Source organism: Sycon ciliatum, chromosome 11 (assembly GCF_964019385.1).
Source record: "Sycon ciliatum chromosome 11, ocSycCili1.1, whole genome shotgun sequence".
NCBI classification, from domain to species: Eukaryota; Metazoa; Porifera; class Calcarea; order Leucosolenida; family Sycettidae; genus Sycon; species Sycon ciliatum.
The window spans coordinates 17,266,858-17,291,214 of NC_088653.1; the positions used below are offsets into that span (position 1 = coordinate 17,266,858).

Consider the following 24,357-nt stretch of genomic DNA (forward strand, 5'->3'; position numbering starts at 1 on the left):
CGTGCGCGGCGCGTCCTTATTTTGAAATAGTTGAGCGTAGATCTACTACATGATTGTACTGTACTGACTACTGTACCAAGGTACACGTGCACAGTCAAGAGTTTGTACTCGGTACACATACCGTGATCTAGCGCTACCGATCCTGCATGCCGAGCGCGGTTCCGGTTGTTTGTGCTGACAAAAAAGGGCAGTACGAGTAAGCACTGTCACGGATGGCACATCAAAAATGCACCAGACTCCGGATGACCAGAGACCAGAAGGCAGGAAAAGGTGTTCTTACATGACACGTGATCGTTGCCGGGGCCATGGCCAATAGGCGATCTTCCCGCCGCGGGCATAATCATAATCAGGACCGTTTGACGTCATTTCGGGAATGTTCGGACCGTTTGACGTCATTTCGGGAATGTTCGGACCGTTTGACGTCATTTCGGGAATAATTTTTCGACCTTTCGACCTTTGACCTTCCCTAATATGTTGCTTCGCGATGTAAGAAATCAAATCAAGCACGCTCTGTCTGTCATGATGGCTGAATCTTGCCCTTGCCTGCAGCCCTCGGGCCTACGGCCCTTGGGCTGCAGGCTCGGGCAAGATTCAGCCATCATGACCTCCTGAGCGTGCTTGATTACATACATCATGGTGATACTGCACACCAAATTTTTAATTTTTTTTTTAATGATCCTCTCCTACTTTCTCTTTTGTCTGTTACTTGTAAAGACTGTGCTTGTCAAATACAAGATTCTGCTGGATATCGCACACGGCCTGCACCTACCATGCTGCATGCATACACAAACAAGTGTACATGTATGCAGGGATGCACATGGACATACATGTACTTGTACAAACACTGCAAAAACAAAAATTGCCCATCCACAGATGATGGCAGGTCCTGAAAGGACCGACGGCGTTACAGTTACACGCACGTACTCATGCACATGGACACACGCGCGCGCATGCACACACACACGCGCCATGGCACACGCATACCACTGCACCCTCACGAAATGAAACAGTGGCAAGGTGCGCGCGTACGAGCTGAAAGAGTTTTGTATTCAGCGCCAGAAATCACGTACATTTATGCAAGTGGGATTCGCCCAGAGCACTAAGAAAACCCAAACACGAATGAGTCAAAGGCAAAAAAAGGGGACAGGCAGAAACAACACCAAGGTGGAAAAGCGCCAATGAATAGAACCGAATACAATACACACACTTAGCAGGCATATGAAGCAGGGGCAAGGGAAAAAAGTACAACAAAACAACAAGATGAAATAGGCACTGCGACAACAGTAGCGACACGGACGGGAGCGAAACGGAAACAGGGGCAGGCGGGGGAGCGTGTGTTTCGTGCGGTTTCGAAGAGATTTCGTGCGTCAATTATTAGATTCTGCTATAAACCAGAGCTAAACGGGAGCAGCTGTGGGGTCACACAGTCTATAGTGATATTATTGTGACCCGGGAAAAAAACATGTATGACCCGGGGAAAAACATGCATGACCCGGAAAAAACATGTGTGACCCGGAAAAAACACTTCTGACCTGGAAAAAAACATGAGTGACCCGGAAAAAAACAAGTGTGGTTGGTGCGAAAAACAACGTAAATTGTAAATTAAAGTGCGAGCAAAAGAAATGATGGCCAGAGTAAATACTGTCTAACGAATGGCACAAATGAAGGCCCAGGGGCGCGAAGCTCTGAATATATCTTTATGCAATCGACACGGCGGGTGCGTCTAAAGTTCACGGCGGATTCAAAACCAGCAGCTGGCTATGATGAAAGCATGTGCGTGCGTGCGAGAGGGGAGTAAATTGGTCAGCGAAAAGAAACGTGGCATAATTATAATCAACATGGGGTGCCAGTGTGGATATCGATGTAGCGAGGAGACGGGGGCCGGGGTAGAACTGACGCAGGACATCTGATCGCATGATTATGATGCTTGCGGCTAGGGCAATGCAGGTCAGGTGTGCGCTGTGTGAACATGCAGGTGGGTAGGTGCTGTGTGGACGAATCGAGTAGCGCCAATGGCGCACACTTACGTCACGGCTATCACATCCCAGCTGCACTTGTCCAGGCGGGGAAAGCATGATGGCGTACAGACGATATGTAATACGCGCAGACACCAAGTAACAGTTTCCCTCGATAGAAACAGCGCCTACACAGCACCTACACAGCAGTCGGGCAGCAGTGCATTGAGGCGAGCGGGTATCGCAAACTCACACCGCGGCTGACATCAATACAACCTCCAAATGAGAGCGAGCGAGCGAGCGAGCGAGAGAGAGAGAGAGAGAGAGAGAGAGAGAGAGAGAGAGAGCAGGGAAATGGCGAGGTGGGCGGGTGCTCAAGACGACGACTGAACACCTATGATTTCTTCGGTTGGCTCTTGTCGCCAGCGGGCACGGCCGGTGAAGCACTGCCAGTGGCTGGTTGGCCAGGAGTACGGCCTCCAGCTAAGCACAAGCACACAGAGAGAGACAGAGCACAGAATGAAAAAAAGCCTCATAGCCTAGACCGTTCTTATTTTCATGTACAGTAAAACCTGGTTTAAGCGACCGCGCCACGGTGCAAGCAAAAGCGGTCATTAAAGCCAGGTGGTCTTTAGAACCAGGTCCCACAGCGTCTGCGTAGGAGTGTCCGTGCATGGAAAGGTGGTCGTTAAGAGCAGGTGGTCGCTAAACACAGAGGTCGCTTACACCAGGTTTTTACTGTACTGTGATCTATGCACAGTTGAGTCACTATGTATACAGTCGAATCCTGATAGAGTAAAATCTGTCAAGGCGACCGCTTTGATAAGGCGACCACCTGCCTCAGAGGACCACTGTAACCAGGACCAAGGGATGCTATTTGCAGTCAAACGACCCTGGATAAGGAGACCGCCTGGCAACAGAGACCACATTTTGCAGGTCCCTTGAGCGGTCGTCTTAGACTGGTTTCACTGTATACCGAACACCATTGTGCAGAAGAATTAGTTCTTTACAACCGAAGTTTGTTTTAACAGAAATGTACTCACACCATACAAGCAGCAAGTCATGACTGGCAAGTGACCCATGACAGTACGCGTGCACTTGGTTATCAAGCAGCCCAGAAACATACGGTTCGTACTAAACGAAAAACGGTTCGCTACAAAGGGTCAGCTTTAGAAGTATACAATGGGTTCAAACAGGGACATGGACAACAGTTCGTTCGCTACATCACGAAATTCACTAATTTGTACCATAAACACCCTTCATAGCCACCTGGGCATGGTATTCTGGGGTGTTGAACAGTGCATTGCTGATCCCAGCATACTCACACAACACCCCACACAGCCACCTGGGCATGGTCTTCTGGGGTGTTGAACAGTACATTGCTGATCCCAGCATACTCACACAACACCCCACACAGCCACCTGGGCATGGTCTTCTGGGGTGTTGAACAGTGCATTGCTGATCCCAGCATACTCACACAACACCCCACACAGCCACCTGGGCATGGTCGTCTGGGGTGTTGAACAGTGCATTGCTGATCCCAGTGTACTCACATAACACCCCACACAGCTACCTGGGCATGGTCGTCTGGGGTGTTGAACAGTACATTGCTGATCCCAGCGTAGTCACACAACACCCCACACAGCCACCTGGGCATGGTCGTCTGGAGTGTTGAACAGTACATTGCTGATCCCAGCGTACTCACATGCATTACTCATACCTTCCATAGTTGGCAATGCACAATGGGCTTATCGAGCATGACTTACAACTGAAGTGGAGATATCGAAACAATATTGCTCAAACCTGAAAACGGGGGTGCGACTTATAATCGGGGAAATACAGTACCTGTCCTTTCAACTGGACTGGGAGTTCTACACATACCATCAAGAGTACATAACCCCCCAGAATGTGCAACGCCTGATCCAGCTCTGCATAGGGTCTTGGTCGAGCGTAATCGGATCTTTGCGTCATAATACCGTACATATCTGAGGGGAGCCCGGGGAGTCGTGGGTACTCTCGGATCAAAAACAACGGTGCCCTGCCTCGAGACCGGCCTTGCGCTGGTGTGGAGTGTACGCATGACATCAGAAGATCCGATTAGTACGCTCGACCAAGACCCTATGCAGAGCTGGATCAGGCGTTGCACACTCTGGGGGGTTATGTACTCTTGATACCGCCAAGAGTGTGCGACTCCTGATAACCTTTCTATGGGGTACGCCGACGGCGAAAACTCACATCACGTGGTGTAGTGTCGCAGTTGTACGTTTCCAGCCCGTTTTCAGCGAGCAGCGGGTGTAATAAAAAAAGCACGCTCTGACAGAAACTCACTGCGCGTATGCAAATTCCCAGCAAGATCATGGCAGATATTCGGATTGCGTGCACACTATCCTTCATTTGTACGTAGTACGAAACGTACCTGAGACATGTGATGTGAGTTTTAGTTTTCGCCGCCTGAGACCCCAGATGCAGAGTTGCACACTCTTGGGAGGTTATACTCTTGAAAAAGTCTTGATACCACATGGCACATGCAAGGCTCCCTGGTTTCTACTGCGTACATCATGCATACAGATACGCCCGATCGATCGCCAAACTCCCATCAGCTCTCTAAACAAATAATACTTCAAGTAATAATAATGACAACCGGCCCGAAAAGTGGTGCGGTGAAACTCACCTGCGCCGGGCTTCTTCTGCAGCAGGCTCTGGAAAAAGCTGGCCAAGACGGTCTCGCCGGTACCGCCGGCTGCTACGGCCGACGCTGCAGATGCCGTGGTGGCCGGAGCGGGTGCCCTGCGCTCGGTGCGCGGAGAGCGGTTGTTTGCAGCAGGAACCCGCTGTGCCGGCGTATCCTGATCATGACAACGACAACAGCAGCAGCAGCCGAAAGCAATGGCAGAAACAGAAATGGGATCATTAGCAGACACAGAATCAGAGCAGCGGCAACAGCAGCAAAAGCAGCAGCAGCAGCAGCGGTGACGGCAGCACCACCACCAGAAATGAACAAAGAGATGAACGTTTATATACCCTCCACTTCCGTGAGTCTCGTGACATTTCTCCCGGAGGAACCAGCACCAGAAGTCCTTCCTTCTGCTATACAGTAAAACCTGCCGGACAAGGCGACTACCTGCCCAAAACTTTGGCAAAAGACCACTACAACCAGGACCAAGGAATGCTATCTCCAGTCAAATAAGCCTGGATCAGGAGACCGCATTCCGAAGCAGTCGCCTTGCACAGGTATGACTGTACGGTTTGCAGAAGGGTTCCGGTGTCTTTTCTCAAGCACAGCATGTGAAACCATTGAAAACACATGGAGAGAAGAGTGTGTGTGTGTGTGTGTGTGTGTGTGTGTGTGTGTGTGTGTGTGTGTGTGTGTGTGTGTGTGTGTGTGTGTGTGTGTGTGTGTGTGTGTGTGTGTGTGTGTGTGTGTGTGTGTGTGTGTGTGTGTGTGTGTGTGTGTGTGTGTGTGTGTGTGTGTGTGTGTGTGTGTGTGTGTGTGTGTGTGTGTGTGTGTGTGTGTGTGTGTGTGTGTGTGTGTGTGTGTGTGTGTGTGTGTGTGTGTGTGTGTGTGTGTGTGTGTGTGTGTGTGTGTGTGTGTGTGTGTGTGTGTGTGTGTGTGTGTGTGTGTGTGTGTGTGTGTGTGTGTGTGTGTGTGTGTGTGTGTGTGTGTGTGTGTGTGTGTGTGTGTGTGTGTGTGTGTGTGTGTGTGTGTGTGTGTGTGTGTGTGTGTGTGTGTGTGTGTGTGTGTGTGTGTGTGTGTGTGTGTGTGTGTGTGTGTGTGTGTGTGTGTGTGTGTGTGTGTGTGTGTGTGTGTGTGTGTGTGTGTGTGTGTGTGTGTGTGTGTGTGTGTGTGTGTGTGTGTGTGTGTGTGTGTGTGTGTATCTACCTTCTTGCCAAAGTATTTGGAAGTTGGACTAGTTTCGGCTCCACAATCCAGTGTGTCGTTACTATAATAGCTTTCATGGCTGAGGTTGTTGGTATGTCTGTTGGCTCTGGGTTCTCAGTACTCAGTAGCCGAGGCTGGTTGGTAAAGTAACTCCAATTTCACTTCAAGGTATCAGTGCATCTAGTGTCTGCTTCTATCAAAGCAGCGTGCTGTCCATACTGGTTACCCCAGCAAGTGTAGGGTGTGCATAGGTAACTGTCTTGGCTGTTTTATGCCGATGTACTCCGTGTGGTGTAGACCAGGTGTGCATTGGTGGTCGATTCACATGGCTTCGCCAGTTGTGTGGATTGGACAATTATCTGGCGCAAGTCTTGATCTGTCTCATACAGATCTTGTTCGCTATCGTTGCTATAAGAGAAAATCTGTGGGTGCACATCCAGTGCATTTGCAGATTTGTGTGCTTCTCTTGCGACGGGCGTATACATGGTACATGGTGTGTATGTGTATGTGTGTGTGTTTGTGCGCGTGTGTGAAGGAGGGATAGAGATAGATAGACAGAAATAGAGAGAGAGAGAGAGAGAGAGAGAGACTCATTGTGTGAGACATCGTGTGAGCAAGGCCCCCCCCCCCCCACACATACACACACATGTGCACGCATGGTCATGTGTACTGGTTTGTATGCATTCATGTCAGGCGATAGAGCGGCCCTCATTTGCATGCTTTGACGGGTCCGGGTCTCTGGTTTCACATGTGCCTTTTATGCCGCCCTGCTCGGCCTGCTGTGCCTTTTATGCCGCCCTGCTCGGCCTGCTGTGCTTTATGTTGCCCTGCTGTTATAAGACGCAGGTGCTTTTCCTTTCGGCTAGTCTTCAGTAGTCTTCTTCTTTAGTAGTTAGTTAGTTGGAAACACAATAACAAGGAAGTTTGCAATGCGAGTCGAGCCTGAAGTGAGCCTGAAGAATACAGTCTAGAAATAGTAGAATCCAGTAAAGCGAGCCAGACAGAGAGCTGGCCATAAACTGGTCCTTCGAGCCGGATCACGACCAGCAGAAAGTCTCGGTTTCCGTTGCCTGTCATGGAGTTCCCACGAAGGAGTAGCAGGAGAACCCTAGGTAAGATGCCCAAGCGGTTCCTCTCCGATGGGGAGCAGGCCCAAGAGCCGAGGCGGTCGGGACGCAGGAGCGGCGGCAGGACGTCCGCGAGCGAGAGCCTTGAAGTCGGGGGCGTTGAACTTGAAGCTGCGATATTGCGTAGGAACAAGGAGGCAGAACTGGAGACTGCACGGCGGATCGCCGCTCTGAAGCAGCGGGAGATCGACCTCCAAATCTACCTGGCGGAAAAGGAGCTCGAAGTCGAGCAGGCGAGGGCGGCGGAGGAGTTGGCCAGCGCGAGCAGTGCCAGGGCAGCGCGAAGTTCTGCTGTGGATACCTCGAGTTCAGAGCCAGAGAGCTCAGAGCTAGAGAGCGAGGATGTCGATGGTGGGAGCTGGCCACGCGGCGTGGGAAGTCGTCGTGCGCGATCGGACGCGGAGGCCAAGCGCAGGCTGGCCAACCACTTCAGTCGAAGTGCCTTCAGCGACGCAGGTGCTGGCGCAGTGGCTCATCGCAGGCCCGGGTTAGAACAGGGGTCTGGGTCACAGCCCGCACAGCAGCCCATGCAGCCGAACATGCAACAGCCAGTGCAGCCTGCAGTGCAACCCAACACCTCAGCTCCAGTGCCGAGAGCAAGCCTGCTCAAGTATCGACCTGCTCCAACCCCAGCCCCACGTGCGAAGCCCAGACGTCTACCAGCTAAGCCAGTCCCGTCAGTGCCTTTGCGACTTGGTCCAGTCCAGCAGGCCTTCAAGCCCAAGGGAGCGGGACCCAGCCCACCACCTAAGCCAGTCCCGCCAGTGCCTTTGCGACTCCGTCCAGTCCAGCAGGCCTTCAAGCCCAAGGAAGCAGGACTCAACCCTGCAGCGGAACCCTACTTCCCGCCCACCAGGGCGACCGACCCAGCAGTCGATTGGGCAGACGGAGCGGCTATGTTCCAGATGGGAGTCTGCAGGTCCCTGAAGCCACTGGACCTGCCAAAGTTCGATGGCAAGATGCTGTCCTATGTGAAGTGGCGTCAGCGGTTTCTCCGTCTAGTACACGAGAACCCGCTCTTGTCAGAGGACTATAAGCTCGCGCACTTGCGGGAGGCACTGGCGGACGGAGCGGCCGAAGACTTGATCGCGGACGTGCTAGACGGCCCGGGCGCCTACTCCGCCATCATGGAGGAGCTGGATCGGTGGTACGGGGGCACAGACCGTAGCCTCGAACAGCAGGAACGCGAGCTCATGAGTTGGCCGCGAATCAACACGGAGCGCGAGCTGGATGAGCTGAAGACGCTGGCCGTCAAGCTGAGGAACACGCTGTTGAACCTGCGGGTGGCCAGGATAGCGCCCGGGCGAGAGCTGTATCTCTCAGTGACGCAGAAGGTGCCGCGTTCGGTCCTTTCAGCTTACTTTGAGAAGCAGGACGACACCCAGTGTGACATTGACGCATTTGCCGCGTTCCTGCTCAAGCGCGTTCACAAGCTCACAAGGGTGAACGAACGGATCGCGGCTTCGGAGCCAGCCAGTGCACGGCGAGTCGTGCAGTCCCAGAAGCCATGCCCACCCAGCGTCGCGCCCAAGCGTCCGCCACGGTCAGGAGACTTCACCTTCGCGGTCGGTCCAGACCAGTGCGCAAGCTGCAAGGGCACGCATCACCTGAGCGCGTGCCCGAGGTTCAAATCTCTGACGGTTCAGCAGCGATGGGAATTTGTGCGCGCCTGCAAGGACATCTGCAGCTGCTGCCTGTCGCCTGGCCATTGGTCCACGGCATGCAAGATGAGCTGTGGCGCCTGTCAACGACGACACCACGCACTGCTGCACTCCGACAGGCCAAAGCGAGATGCGCCCGGTGGCACCAAGCCGACCAAGCCAGCACCAGCGGAGAGACACGGTCGTCACACGGCTCACGTCACAGTTGACGCTTCAACCGAGTCGTGTACGGAGGCACACACCACACACGTGACGTCTGCTCTCGACACCGCCATGGCAACAGCTGAGCGGCGTGAGGAGGACAAACCGCCCGAAGCATTGCCGCTGTCGTTCATGACGGTACCTGTTGTCCTCAGCCACAACGGCAGGAGGGTGCAAGGCACTGCGCTGCTGGACCCTGCGTCGTCCACCAGCTACATCAGGCAGCAGACCGCTTCTGCCATTGGCGTGTGTGGCCCACGAAAGCAGCTGACGGCGTCCGTCCTGGGCGGCGGGCAAGTGACCGGTACGTACGAGCACGTCACCGTCGCGGTCGACAAAGCTGACGGCTCGATATCGGAGTTCCGCGCCTGGGCGCTGCCAACAGTGTGCCCGAGCGTGCAGCCGGTGGACTGGAGCCAGAGCAAGCAGAGCTGGGAGCATCTCCGCGACATCCCGTTCCCCTCAGTGGAGGGGCGGATCGACGTGCTGATCGGTCTCAACGCCATCGAGCTGCACACCGTACGGCAGGAAGCCACTACAGCGCAGCCTAACCACCCGATTGCCCGACTCACCCCACTGGGCTGGGTGTGTTTGAGCCCAGGAAGAGCAGATTTGGCCCCTGCCAGCTTCTCAGCAGTCGTCACGCCTACATCAGAGGATCTGAGCCTCGAGACGCTCGTCCGAAACCATCTCGGCATGGAGTCAGCCGGCGCACGGCCGCCTTGCTACGACGCTATGCCATCTGCTGAGGACAGCCAGGTGGAGGAGCGCACCAACGCAACGGCCCGGTTCGTCGATGGAAGGGTGGAGTTGGGCATTCCGTGGGTTGATCCCGAGCCCCACATCTCCTCCAACCGGCCGCAAGCCGCGCAACGACTGCGCAGCCTGGAACGCTCACTGAACAGCCGCCCGAGAGTACAACAGCAGTACCACGACGTCATGCAGAGCCATCTCGACAAGGGGTACATCCGTGAAGTGCCCAGCAGGGAGGTGGACGCCGATGGTGCTCAGCAATGGTTCCTGCCGCACTTTCCGGTCGTCCGCAACGACAAGGAGACGACCAAGGTGCGGATCGTGTTCGACGCCGCGGCCAAGTGGGACGGGCGATCGATTAATGATGAAATGTTCAGCGGCCCGGCACTTCAGACCGACATTGTCAAGGTCCTGATCCGGTTCTGTGCCGAGCCTGTAGCACTTGTAGCTGACATCTCGGAGATGTTTCTCCAAGTGGCTCTCAGGGAAGAGGACCGCAAATACCACCGGTTTCTCTGGCGCTTCGACGACAACCAGCCGCGGGTGTATGAGTTTCAGCGTGTGGTGTTCGGCATCAAGGCCTCGCCTTACCTGGCGGGCAAGGCAGTCCAGGAGGTACTGCGCAGATTCGGCCCGCAATACTCAGCCGCAATTACCGACGCTCTGGAGCGGAGCCGCTATGTCGACGACCTGCTGACACCGCGCCCATCGGTGGCCGACGCAGTGGAGAGCCGCGTCCAGTTCCAGGACATCCTGTCGCGCGGCGGGTTTCACCTGCGCAAGTGGCTGTCCACCAGCGCGGAAGTCCTGCAGAGCATACCAGCTGCTGATCGAGCCGCATCCGCTACACTCAATGTCGGTGAGCATATCCACTGCACTCTGCCTACTACGAAGACGCTGGGAGTCACCTGGTCAGCGGATAAAGACGTCTTCAGCTTTCATTTTAAGCGACCAGAGTTCACCAAGCTGACACGGCGCTCCGTCCTCAGCGGCCTGGCGTCGGCGTTCGATCCTCGTGGGCAAATTGCGCCGTTCACAATCCGTGCCCGCGTGCTGCTGCAGGACACTTGGTTGCTGGACCAGGCGTGGGACGACGAGCTTCCTCCCACACACGCCAGAAAGTGGAGGGAGTGGTTTGACGAGCTGCCCGACCTGGCCGCCATCAACGCGCCACGCAGTTTCAAGGCGGCTACAGAGTCCATCCTCTCCGTCCACACGTTCACGGATGCGTCTGACCGTGCCATCGCTGCGGCGACCTACATCCGCGCAGAGGATGCAGCCGGCAACGTGCGGGTGACGCTCGCCATGGCCAAGGCCAAGACAGCCCCGGCTCGTCGGCAGACCATCCCCCAGCTGGAGCTTCGCGGCGCCGTCTTGGGTCTGCGGACCAGCAGCGAAGTTGGCAACGCTCTGGACATCCCGGTCGCCGAGCACACGTTCTGGACGGACTCCATGAACGTGTTGGGGTGGATCCGCTCGCACAGCCGCAGGTTCAAGGTCGACATCGGCAACCGCGTCTCAGAGCTACAGAACGCCACGAAGCCCTCCCAGTGGAGGCACGTACCCGGCAAGCAGAACCCCGCCGACAAGGGTACCCGTGGGCTACCAGCGAAGGAGTTGGCGGAGGACCGGGTGTGGTGGCACGGACCCGCATTCCTGTCGCAGCAACCAGACGTATGGCCGCCTGAGAAGTCAGCGTCCACAGAAGGTCTGCCAGGCGTCATCCAGCGGGAGACCACGTTCACGCTTGCCGTCACGTCAACCACTCGCCTCCAGGCGTCCAGATACCGCACCTGGGAGCAGCTGCTCAGGGTGACTGCGTGGTGCTACCGGTTTGTCAGCCGATGCCGCCGCAAGCCACGCGTCGGCATGAAGGGGGAGGATACCAGCAGCTATCAAGACGTCACCGTTGCAGTGTCGACTTCGCGAGCAGCCAACTCGAACTACCCTACTGTCAACGTGCCAGAGCTGACGGCGGGTGAGGTAGGCCGCGCTGAGAGGCACTGGATACGACAGGCGCAGAAGGACGCGTACGGCCCAACCCTGGAGCGTCTGGCCGCCGGAAAGCCAATGCAGGCTAGCGACCCGCTGGCGGCGCTAACCCCGACGCTAGATCAACATGCTGAACCGCTGATGGTGGTCGGAGGCCGTTTGAAGGCTGCGAAACACTTGCCATATCGTGTACGCTTACCGATCATCCTGCCTCAGAAGCACGTTGTCACGCGGCTGCTGATCGAGAAGGAGGACCGGAGGTGCCGCCACAGCGTGGGACCTCAGCATCTGCTGTCCAACCTGAGGGAGAGGTTCTGGATAGTAAACGGGGCATCAGCAGTCAAGACGGCACGCCAGTCGTGCGTTCCGTGTCGGAAGAACTGGGGTGTACCGGCGGCGCAGATCATGGGCGCTCTGCCGGACTTTCGGACTGCCGGGTCTCTCCAACCATTCTCGCACTGCGGCATCGACTTTGCCGGGCCGTTCCAGACAAAGCAAGGACGAGGCAGAACCCGAGCGAAGCGCTACCTCTGTCTCATGACGTGCCTGGAAACCCGTGCCTGCCATCTGGAGCTCACCTACTCCATGGATACCGGGGGGTTCCTCATGGCGTTCAACCGCTTTGTTAAGCGGCGCGGCACGCCAAGCATCATCGTCACCGATAACGGCTCAAATTTCGTCGCGGCTGAACGGGAGCTACGAGAAGCCGTGGAGCAGCTCGATCGCGCAGAGATCGCGCGCAGTCTCGCTGATCGACACATCCGGTGGAGGTTCAACCCACCCAGAGCACCGCATTTTGGAGGCGTCTTCGAAGCTATGATTAAGGCAGCGAAGCGCGCTCTGAGATCCGCACTGGCCACCGCTGAGCTCACTGATGAGGAGCTACACACCGCCATCGTCGCCGCAGAGGACCTCATCAACTCCCGTCCGCTGACAACAGTCAGTGCCGACGCCGCCGACCTCGAGCCGCTGACTCCGCAGCATTTCCTTGCAGGACGCTGCGACCCACCTCTGCCGTTGGAAGAGAAACTGAACGCCACAGAGCAAGTCCACCCCAGAGATCGCTTCGCCGTCGTGCAGCGCACAGTGAAGGAGGTCTGGAGGAGATGGCTCCTGGAGTTCGTCCCACTGCTGAACCAGCGCAGGAAGTGGCGCAAGACGCAGAAGAACATCGCTGTCGATGAGGTGGTGCTGTGTATCGAGCCCGACACACCCCGGGGCAGTTGGCCACTGGGCAGGGTGAGGCGTGTCTTCCCCGGACCAGACAGTTGCGTCAGGGTGGTGGATGTTGAGATCCGGGGCAAGATCTACCGGCGAGCCATCCAACGCCTCATTCCGCTCCCCGTGGAGTGAGGCGACGCCCGGTCGAGACAGACAGTTAGCTGCGCTGTTCTGTTAGTTAGAGTGCTGGTGCTCTGACACTGGTGTGCTGTCTCTAGTCTTTTCTGATGTTTCTGATGTTTTCTCTTGTGGTTGTCCGTCTGCACTTTCCATATGCTGCCTTCCTGTGCACTCATTCTTGCTGCTGCACTGCCTTGCTCATGTACTCACTCATATGCCATTTCGTGAGTGAAGGGGGAGATGTGCACGCATGGTCATGTGTACTGGTTTGTATGCATTCATGTCAGGCGATAGAGCGGCCCTCATTTGCATGCTTTGACGGGTCCGGGTCTCTGGTTTCACATGTGCCTTTTATGCCGCCCTGCTCGGCCTGCTGTGCCTTTTATGCCGCCCTGCTCGGCCTGCTGTGCTTTATGTTGCCCTGCTGTTATAAGACGCAGGTGCTTTTCCTTTCGGCTAGTCTTCAGTAGTCTTCTTCTTTAATAGTTAGTTAGTTGGAAACACAATAACAAGGAAGTTTGCAATGCGAGTCGAGCCTGAAGTGAGCCTGAAGAATACAGTCTAGAAATAGTAGAATCCAGTAAAGCGAGCCAGACAGAGAGCTGGCCAACACAAGCCCGGAAGACGATCAGCAGTGCAGTAGTATACACAGCACATAACACGTGTCTAGCTCTTACCCCAGCTCTTGGCGGGGCAGAGCCACCTGAAGCAGCAGGGATGCCCAGATGAGCTTGCTGACGCAGCAAGAAAATCTGGTCAGCCTCGGCTGTGACAGGAACTTGATCTTGTGCGGGCTGAGCAGTGACAAACAAGGAGATATTCCAGCCAACAAGAGTACGCGAGGGATCAGGTGTGGAGCCAGTACGGGGCACACTGGGGCATGTTCAATCCCCCCATGCCCCTACACCTTTGGAAAGAACAGTTTAGTATGTGCGTGTTTGGGCCAAAAAGCCTAGGATTCACCAGCCGTATTCTCCGGAGTATAATCCAAAGTTACTTCTAAAACACTCATACTGTTCGGATTTGACAGAATCGTCTTAAAACATTTGAAGTCGTTATGTGCAAAACGATATTTACATGTACAGTCATTTGCCGGTTTTGAGACAGAACTCGTTAGAATTTCACCTCGCTATATTAAAACCCACAAAAATCGGGAGATCGTTAACTTATTGACGTTGAAATATCTGGAATACAGTAATTCACCCAAAAAAAGTCGGTGCAGCTTATACTACGATGGGCAAATGAACCGCAAAGTAGTGCACAGTAGATACTGTAAATATACAAATTTTCGGCAGCTATTTAACTTCGGCTATATTCGGCACCGACCCAAAACGCCTAAATTAAAACGCCGATGAAATTTTTCACAGCATCTGTCGCACTATACCATGCCCTCTACCCCACGCCGAAAATAAATCGCCGCCGAATTATCAAAAATTGTGAAGTGCCGAAATTTTGCAGCGCCGAAATTTTGTATATTTACAGTATCTGTATTTCGTAACCAAAAAATCTCGGTTCAGCTTATACTCCGGAAAATACGATAATGAGAAGGTACAGCCAGAGCAGACGCTCACCTTCCGCGATGGCGGCTCGGGAATACGCTCCTCGAACGTGTCGTCTGCAGACATTGTCGTCATCTGCTCCTGCAGGAGTGCAATCTTCTTCCCGCTATCCCAGCCCATGGGCCTGCAAGACGAGAGACAAACACAAGACTCAAGGTTAACAAGGTTTCGCATTCCTATAAAGCTGTGCACATTTTCGCCAGTCTCTTTCTCTCCCTCTCCCTACACCACCAGGCACTAGTAGATCCCAGCTGTTCTTGTGAGGCCATTTCACACTGCCAGACATCCATAAACCCACTGCATTCTCGCCGCAATCAAATGCCTTGCCCCTGTAGCCCCCACGAGCTGCCGAGCACACGGGCTACGCGCTCCAGGTACAAAACGAGGTACTGTAGCGGACCTTGAAATCCGCTGGGCGTCGAGCGGCCACGTGGCGCTGGCCTTGCAGCATCTGCTGGCCAATTTTTTTTACTGTGTGCACCCGAACTACAGTGCATGTAAGGGCGCTGGCCCCGGGTATCTCATTTGATTCAATGGCCACGACAGTACAAAACAAAGCACTCAGTCCACTCACACTCTTAGTACATGCACACTCAGACCTCGCTTAACCGCACACGTCCGCTTTCCACAAAAAAATATCCGGATAGGCGAGGGAACCGGATAATCGAACACACATACTGTATGTATGCATGGCATATGCTGTACATATCGGTCACCAACGATTTTCTTCCGGATGACGAGGGATCCGGATAAAAGAGGACCGGATAAGCGAGGTCCGACTGTACTAAGTCTTAGCGCTGGCGTGCTCGCACTTACACGAAAATGGCGTCGCGGTCGACGACGGTGGCGACGTCCTTGAACGGCAGATCGTACGCAACGTGAATCAGGTAGCTGTACAGCAGATCGCAGTTCCTGCTGTCCTTGCTCGACACGTACACCAGAGAGGCGCCGTCTGATCAGGGAGAGCACCAGCACCACCAGCAGTTAGCAGACATAGTCAAGGATAATAATGATTTGTGCTAACTGGTGTACATCCCCAAACCGTGAACAAGAGTCGAGAGTGACTGCCCCTCAAGCTAACGAGTACTGTAATTTCAGAAATTTAATTTTCGGTACTTTCGGTGTATCTGCTTCACACCTAAAATTTCAATACACCGAACAAACACTGACACACATAATCCAATAGGGAACTGCTTGTCTGTACCGAAAATTTCTGTTCACCTAACCTGGCCTTTTGCCCTCATACCGAAAATATTGAGCACGGAAAATTTCTGAAATTAGAGTAATCAGCTCTGGGTGCCGCTTCTGGCCCAAATTCACCGGGCTACGCACTGTACATACTCTATAACACTATTACGTAAAACCAAGAGTACATACCCCCCAGAGTGTTCAACTCCACTATGGGTGCTGTCCCGACAGAATTTCAAGTTGACGTCATTTTGATGATGCAATGCGCACTGTACACGGATTATCAGACGAATCCGGAACCTGTGGTTGACCGAAGCCGATCGATCCTGTACAAATTATTGCAAAGAATAACGTGTGATGCGTTGACACCCGTACACATGTTGTAAATCACTGGTGCAAGGAGCATTGCGTCATAAATAATGACGTCAACTAGAAATTCTGTCGGGACAGCAGGGTATGTGGGAGCTGCACACTCTGGGGGGTTATGTACTCTTGGTAAAACATATGCCACCAAAACTATTTGAACAGTCGGCTTGGAGAAAAGAAAGCGAAAATATAGATTTCGGAATACTCGTATTTATAATAATCTTAAAACCTCTACGTCGTAATGTTGTGTGGCCATGTCTGCATTGATCACACTCTTGATTGCACTAAAAAATTTGAGGGGTCCAGTTTTCGATCAACTGTAACAATCGACCAAGGCAAAAAATAGAGATCGGGCGAAGACGTTATCATTTGATGCATTTTGCGTGGAGTCACTGGAGTGGCATCACGAATATGATTTGACAAAGCAAACACGATGGTTTTATTTGCACAACCTCTATCGCAGCCTTCGAAAGTATCACACAGTGCAGAGCTTATAGAAGCGAAGAAAGCCATGCGAAAATAAACACGTGCGCATGCACACACACACACATGCATGTACACATACACACATATAATTATGCGCACGCACATGCACACACACACACACACGCACAAACATACACACACACACAACAGGCGAGAGAGAGGCAAGGATACATTTCAGGCAGACTCGTCGCAGCTGCAGCTGAATGAAGTCAAAGTGTTCCTCGCTGTAGTCGTCCTCTTTCTCCAGCTGTGCAAACGCGTCAGACTGAACAGGCGTACGTGCACAATACACACACACACGCACACGCACGTGCGCACAAACACACGCACACACACAAATGTATCCTAAACACATGCGGCTTTGCAAGTACCGACAACAATTCCTTCACAGATCCTAATTAAATGACACAGAGAAGATTGCAAAGAAAAAGAGAAAAAAAAAACAAACAGTAAAAAGTCAGATCGTGAACCAAGGAATTTTTGTAACATGGAAATTGTGGGCACCAGTTATGCGATCGAGTCCACCAACTAAACCAGATTTTGAACAGTCAGACGTGCACAATCTAGCACAAAACTGACAAGGAGTACTGAGACATTCCACTTCCCCTCTTTGGAGTTCGCACTAATATCCATGAACCTTCCAAGTGGGAAGGCCGTTGGTTAGCGCTATCGAGCAGTGCTCAACCTGACTTTCGTGCCATGGAATGTCTCGGTACTCCGTGTCAGTTTCGAGCTAGATTGTGCACGTCTGACTGTTCAAAATCTGGTTTAGTTGGTGGACTCGATCGCATAACTGGTGCCCACAATTTCCATGTTAAAACAACTAAGAAAACTCACCTTTGCAGCAACGATAACAATAGGAATTCCCAAGTTTTCCACGAGCACATCTTCGCCGAGAGGCAGGAGAACTTTCTCATCGTCCGCTCCTGTACCAGCCGCTGTTGAACCCGCTGCTCCTGCTGCTGGTCCAGTGCCAGCCGGGGATGCTTCTGTTGGCTCGGTATAGGATTGGAAGAACTTTACCTCTGCAGAAGACAATGAGTTACAAGAAGACAGAGTGAGTGAGTGTGTGTGAGTGTGCGCGCGCGCGCGCGCGTGTGCGCGCGCGAGAGAGAGAGAGAGAGAGAGAGAGAGAGAGAGAGAGAGAGAGAGAGAGAGAGAGAGAGAGAGAGAGAGAGAGGGAGAAAGAGAGGGGGGGGGGGTATTCGTAATGGAGATGAACGCAGTGCATGCTACATGTCAAAGCTTAGACATGTACTTCAACGGACAGTTGCCCTGGGTGAAATCCGACCCAAGGTGCAGAACAGTAGCACCCTGGACAGGTCCTATTCCATCATTGCATTCGAACAGATGTATGTCCAGCAGGCATTTGCGCCATTTCCAGGGTACCGAGGGATGTGAAATTAACAATAAAGTTAGTTAGATGAGAGCACCAAATATGCACTCGGGGTTGGACTTCACCGGGCGCAACTGTACATGCAGTGGTGGGTACCAACACAACTTCTGTTCGTGTACCTGTGGTGTGACATAGCTGTTCAGCGTTTAACACGCTCCTTCTAGTTAAACGCAAGCAGCACAAAACAGGATGAACCTCACGAGCCAATGAACATTCCAATTGAAAACAGACAGGGACAAGTCGGAGTAAGAAGCAAGAAAGAAAGACAGACAGGCTGCCTTAGCTAGAAGAACGTACGTTTCTCTTCCATTTCTTTTCTCTGCTTCGGGTCGATTTTCAGAGAGTTGATGTGCTGACCAAGAACCGACAGCCACCTGCACGCAAAGGCCAAATGCAAAGAGAGATATTGCGGGAGAGAGAGACCGTGAGTGGGAGTAAGAATGTGCGTGCATGCGAGTGTGTGGAGGGAGGGAGGGAGGGAGGGAGGAAGAAAGAGAGAGAGAAAGAGAGACTGCAGATGACAAGACAAGAGAGAACCGCAATGCACCCAACCCCAAACAAGAAGACATGCCCGTGCCTGTGCACGTGCACACACACACAAACACGCGTACACACACGAATACACCCTCACCGTTGCAGAGACGACAGCACAGTCCACGGCTTAGAGAGGTCGACGACCACCATTGCCACCGCCGTATCAATGCTTTTCTCATTGAGACAGTAGTTCAACAGCGGCTGATACTTCTCATCTCCATCCAGTATCCACACGCCTAATCGCGCATACACATCTAACAAGACCAACAAGAGAAACACCAGTAGCAGCAGCACTGTCAGGACAGGTGAACGCCTCAATCATGCACGCCATGGACGAACAGACACTTCTGCACGAATAGGTAGAAACAGCCACACCGTACGCAAGCACGCACATCTGTGTTGCATGGGGATGTGGTGGTGAGAGGCAGCTCCACCCTGCACAAGCACACACATCCGTGCTGCGTAGAGAGATGTGGTGGACACACAGACAGCCACACCCTACACAAGCGGACACATCCGTGCTGCGTAGAGAGATGTGGTGAACACAGACAGCTGCACTCTATGCAAGCACTCACATCTCTGTTGTACAGGGAGATATGCTATTTACATTCACCGTGAAGTACCCCATCGCAAACACCGAACAGCGGAAACCAGTCTGCATTTGTAAATAAAATAAAACATTTCTTGCGGCAAACACTACATGCTTTACAGTATACAACGGTAGAATCTGTCTATGGCGACCGCTCAACACCGCTCAACGGACCACTGAAGGTAGCCACAATCGTGGTTATCGGGCACCGGTGGTTCCCTAATCCAGGAATGTGCAGCTTCAGCACTTCCCCGCCGACACCACCCGGCCAAGGTGATCACTTTTTCCCCGTTTCTAGCGTTGCAAAGCATGGCTCATCTACAGCTCTGCTCACTGAACGCTGATCAAGCGAGTGAACGCCCCGCCGTGCGCTGTGCAACCCTGGACCTGCGAACAATGGGTTGTGATTCTTTACTTGTGAACAGGGTGAACAGCACAAACTTTTGATTCGCGCGATCGGATTTCATTGAGCAGCATTGTGCAGGGCCGCTCAATGAAATACGATCACGTGAGTCAAGTTTGCACCTACAGTCCATTCATTGGAAACCGGCACCCTAACATTTTGGTGTCTCTCTCACATAGTTGTAGATATCGTGAAAACAACAGTACACCTTGCATTGTGCGACCCGTGCAATTACTCCTTGCCACATTTGAGGCCAGAAAAGTCCAAGAACAGGGAAATAGAAATTCAGCCAGGTTTTACAAAATTAGGACAGGTATGTCATGGCAAAATGTATGACAAACAGATCCTACACCCAGATTTTTGAGATTTTAAGTGGGTTTTTGATCCTCAATTCTGCCCAAATCCTGGACTGTTTCCGATGAATGGACTGTAGTAGTTTTCCTTCCGCAAATGAATGGACTGTAGCACCATTTCGCATACCAGTGTTCGCAGGTCTACATGTAGGGCTGCACAACGCCCGGCGCGTACTTGAGTGTTGAGTGACGCGATCGGATTGCACTGAACAGCACTGTACATGTATAGAAACAGCTGTGTTTGCCATAGCTGAGCACAGGAGTTCACGGCTTTATTTATTTATTTATACACTACAACATCTTCTGGCTCGCCGCAAGACTGTCAGTGAGAATGAGATGGTTGGTGGCTTACCGTCGAAATCCTCGTAGTTGACATCCACATACGTGTACTCCATGCCACAGCCACGGGCCTCGTCCACTTCGGGCCCACTGCTGGCATCCTTGTGTCGTAGTCGGGTGACGACCGAGTTCTTGCCGGAGTTGACATCGCCTGCCCCCGGGGAAAAAAAGCATGGGGAAGGAGAATCGTCCACGCACACACACACACACACACACACACACACACACACACACACACACACACACACACACACACACACACACACACACACACACACACACAAACACACACACACACACGATTCAGATTGTAAACAACAAAGCTGGTCACTCAAGAGCAAGAGTATCCAAACAAACACATGCATGCACAGTGTAGTGTACTGTGCTTGCTCACTCGAGTCACCCCCGAAGAGGGGAGAGAGATTCAAAAGGTATCTTGGGAAGATGCCTCAATTGGCTATTGAACCGCAAAACAAACAACAACAACAACAACAACAACGGCACCGGCAACAGCAGCAGCAGCAGCACAACAACAACAACAACCCCTCCCACCTTTTGCATCGCATCAATTGGCCAACATTATTTTCACGCTTTAAAGTTAAACATATACTCTTCGCGCATTCTCTGCGCCACAATCCTGCCCCACCACATATACTCTCGCTGCATACTGCTAGCAACGTGCAACCTTTGTATAATTTACGTCGCTCTCGTACTTGGCACTTGCCAACTCCGAGGACTGATCGCTGTCTCCATTCTCCCCTGTACAAGGCCCTTCATTACTTTAATTGCTTGCCCACCCAGCTTCGCGAAATCCCTTCTGGTACTCTCTTCAAATCCCAGATATCCCTGCTGTTGCACAACTCAGTATGCTCGTGTAGCGACCACCCCTGCCCGTACACTTAAGTAGTCATTAACCCCTAGGCTCTGCCCACCCAATTCTTCCACACTCTTTCTCCTTTCTTACACTATTATCTCTTATTGGCCACTGGCTATAGTGAGAATAAAGATTTGAAACAACGACAACAACGACAACAACAACAACAACAACAAAACTCACCCACAATGAGAAGGTTCTTAGCGGCAACGCGTTGTCTTGGAGCCGATGACGTCCGGACATCGTTCAAAATGGATGACCTGAAACACACACACGCACACATGCACGCACACACTCACACACACACACACACACACATACACGCACGCAAGCGCACACACACACACACACACACACACACACACACACATACACACACAAATACACACACACACACCCACAAACAGTTTAAATGACGTACCGTAAAATCGTGTATAAAAGCCGCGGCTTATAGGACTTTCTTGGGGAAATTCTGCAGGCTTCTAAGTGAGACAGGTATTTCTATGTATGTCAAAACTAAAACCAGGCGTATGTGCCGACAGTGTATCTTGAAAATCAGGCTTCTATTCAAAACAGGGTTCTATACGAGACAGGCTCTAATACACGACACTTCGGTACGCAGTAAGGGGTCGTCCATAATTATCAATCTTTTACAGGAAGAGAAATACCATAAAATTACGTAAATAAGCCCACCCTAAATAACGCCCATGTCCGATAATAAGCCCAGTTTTAGGCGGTGTACACTTCAAGTCTGTTTTAGCGCCCATGCCCGAAATAAGCCCAGGGCGTAAAGTGGACTCAAAATGACCAGCCAGCGAGCGTGCGTTCGCGTACAAACTGTAGAACAGTTGTAGATGGAGTGCGTGCCATCCAACTGCACGCAGCACAGTGCAGAACTCAACACTGTCACGGCGCGCGAGGCCGCGGACAGCAATGTTCCGTTGGAATGTGGCAAACTGCCAAAAAAATGTAGCAAAACATGTCGCGCTTACCTGTACATAGTGGCTCGTAGTGCACTAGTGGCGCGTGAGGAGGAAGATTGATCTTCTGCAGATTGCGTCAATAATAACCCCATGCCCTAAAATAAGCCCATGCCCAAATATACGCCCGGTTTTTGACGCTCTGCAAAGTATACGCCCGGGCCTTATTAACGGGATTTTACGGTAGTTTCGTTTATGGGTGGGTGGGTCAAGGGGAGGTTCGTTTCGAAAAAGATCGATATGAGAGACATCAAGGCATTCTTGCTGTCAAGTCAATCCATTTTTCGTTCAGGGGGGGGGGGGGGGGGGGGGAGGGGGAGGGTCCTAACGAAACTTTTTCGTTTCTTGAAAATTATCGATAATGCCGGATAGCCCCTAAGGGGTCGTCCATAATTATCGAACTTTTTTCACAAAACAAAATAATTTCGTTATGGGGTGGGAGGGGGTTGACCAATTTCGTTTCAGAAAACTTCCATACATGTACATGGCCATAGAAGCAGTGACACACTTGCGACTTGTGTTGTATATGCATTGTATATGTCAACAATTTTTACGTTCTGAGGGGGAGCTCCCGGAGGGGTCGAGTCTAAACCAAAATAATGCGTTTGGTGAAAAGCGTTCGATATTTACGGACGGCCCCTAAAGAGACCTTGTGTTTCGAGCGTTTGAGTTGCGGTACCCTAATCAGCCATGCTCTAGTCTCATATTTCGTGTATGATACGGCAGATGCACATGGTCTCCATAGCAACTATATAAACACGCGCTGGTGGCCAAAGAGTTGTTGGTCCTGCCATGGCCCGACCAAGCGGCCCGGGGTTCACCGGAACCGGCACCACCGCCGGATCCTCCCCTTAGCACACGCTGCAATGTGCATAAGGACTCTTCGGATCATCTCTTTTTCTCTGGCCTTGCCTTCTGCCCGCACTAAAGCTGGTTTTTCTCGTCTTGGCTACATAGGTTCTGATCGGTGGAACATGCTGCCTTCCACTGTTCGCTCTTGTACAGATTATCGCACGTTTGTTCGTTCATGCTTAACCTTTCTAGGGACCCCCGTAAGAAGACCATAGGTCTGTGGGAAACACCTTTGTAAAATAAAAATAATAATATTGAATAATAATAATCTCGTACAGATGTATGAATTCCCGCAGGTGTGTACATGCACAGTTGGGTGGTCATTGCGTGCCACAACATGCGCATTTGACCCAGCTTAGCCCAACGCTTAGTGGCAGACAGACGCTTTGCCAGCTTCATATCAGTTTGGACAGGACTAGTGACTAGCTGGATCTACGTCCGAAAAAATGTAGCTGCATGAAATGCCTGAAGGGAACGTTCCGTAGTCGAAAATACAGATAACACAATAGGGTCCTGTACATTTAACACCCAACCGAGTCTACGGGATTTCGTATGTGACGTCAATGTGCATATAAGGGTTATCGGGCAAAATAAAAATGAAATACAAGTTGCACGGGCTCGCGTGCACGGAGGATCAAGGACCGCCTTTCCGCTTCCGTGGGACGCCACCACCCCATGATCAGGCGTCAGGTGCGGCTCCTAAACCATGGGGGAGGAAAGATCAGGTCCACCAACCAGAGGCCAAAGGCCGAAATCCCATTTGCCACGTCCATGAATTGTGTAAAGCCAGGCCCAAAAAGCTAACTTCCCTATCTTTAACTGTTCTGATACCAAACGTCAACAGAATGAACTGTATATTCACAGTAACTCTGCAGAAGGTCACCACATGTCCTGGAAGAAGTCCAGGGTGGCATAACCAATCAAGGGAAGCCAAAGCCCATCTTTTCTGAACGTCGCTCAGCAATCATGAAGGATTTGAAACAAATTTGTCACCTGAAATAACACAGGTACAGGCTACCTCCCAGACCTTGTGCAATATAATTCATGGTTCCTATCGCCATGCATAAATTGTCCAACTACTAGCATGTCAGCAGGCACAACGCCAGGTGCACTACTCAAAAAACAAGGAATATAAAATTGAGTGCACTACACTTGTGCATACATAATTATAGTGTATAGTGTATCCAAAGATGGGCAGCAAATAAGATTATCCCTGAGTGTTCAAAGATGCAGACCTTTTCTATATGCACAAAATAGTACCCAAATGCAAAACACTCGCTCAACGCTGTTTTTCGAGATTGCCTGGTTCACATACCAAAGGTCGTCTTGCACGGCCGCATCCTTCCCTTTGGTTTTGTCCAGCATCGTCCTCGGCCCAGAGAGAAAACTACTGAACGAACCTGGACCAAAATTGCATCTAGATCGAGGCCTATATTGCTATAAATATGAGTACCAGTACTGTAGCCGGAATACTACAAATGTACATGTATCTCACTCAAAATAAGAACAAAATCAAAAGTCTAAACTA

At 52.1% G+C, this 24,357-nt stretch overlaps 1 protein-coding gene across 1 annotated transcript; it reads right to left on the reverse strand.

The window, feature by feature from the left end:
• Window positions 1-1,026: 1,026 nt before the first annotated feature.
• On the reverse strand, window positions 1,027-24,357 carry LOC135827566 (cytoplasmic dynein 1 light intermediate chain 1-like). The gene is made up of 12 exons (XM_065340035.1): window positions 24,145-24,357; window positions 21,181-21,257; window positions 20,137-20,274; window positions 18,537-18,693; window positions 18,203-18,279; window positions 17,347-17,534; window positions 16,681-16,774; window positions 15,286-15,421; window positions 14,482-14,593; window positions 13,588-13,704; window positions 4,627-4,801; window positions 1,027-2,438 (listed from the first exon to the last, which is right to left on the reverse strand). Exons 1-12 carry the CDS (start codon window positions 24,192-24,194, stop codon window positions 2,350-2,352), a joined length of 1,410 nt encoding a protein of 469 aa, XP_065196107.1. The 5' UTR covers window positions 24,195-24,357; the 3' UTR covers window positions 1,027-2,349.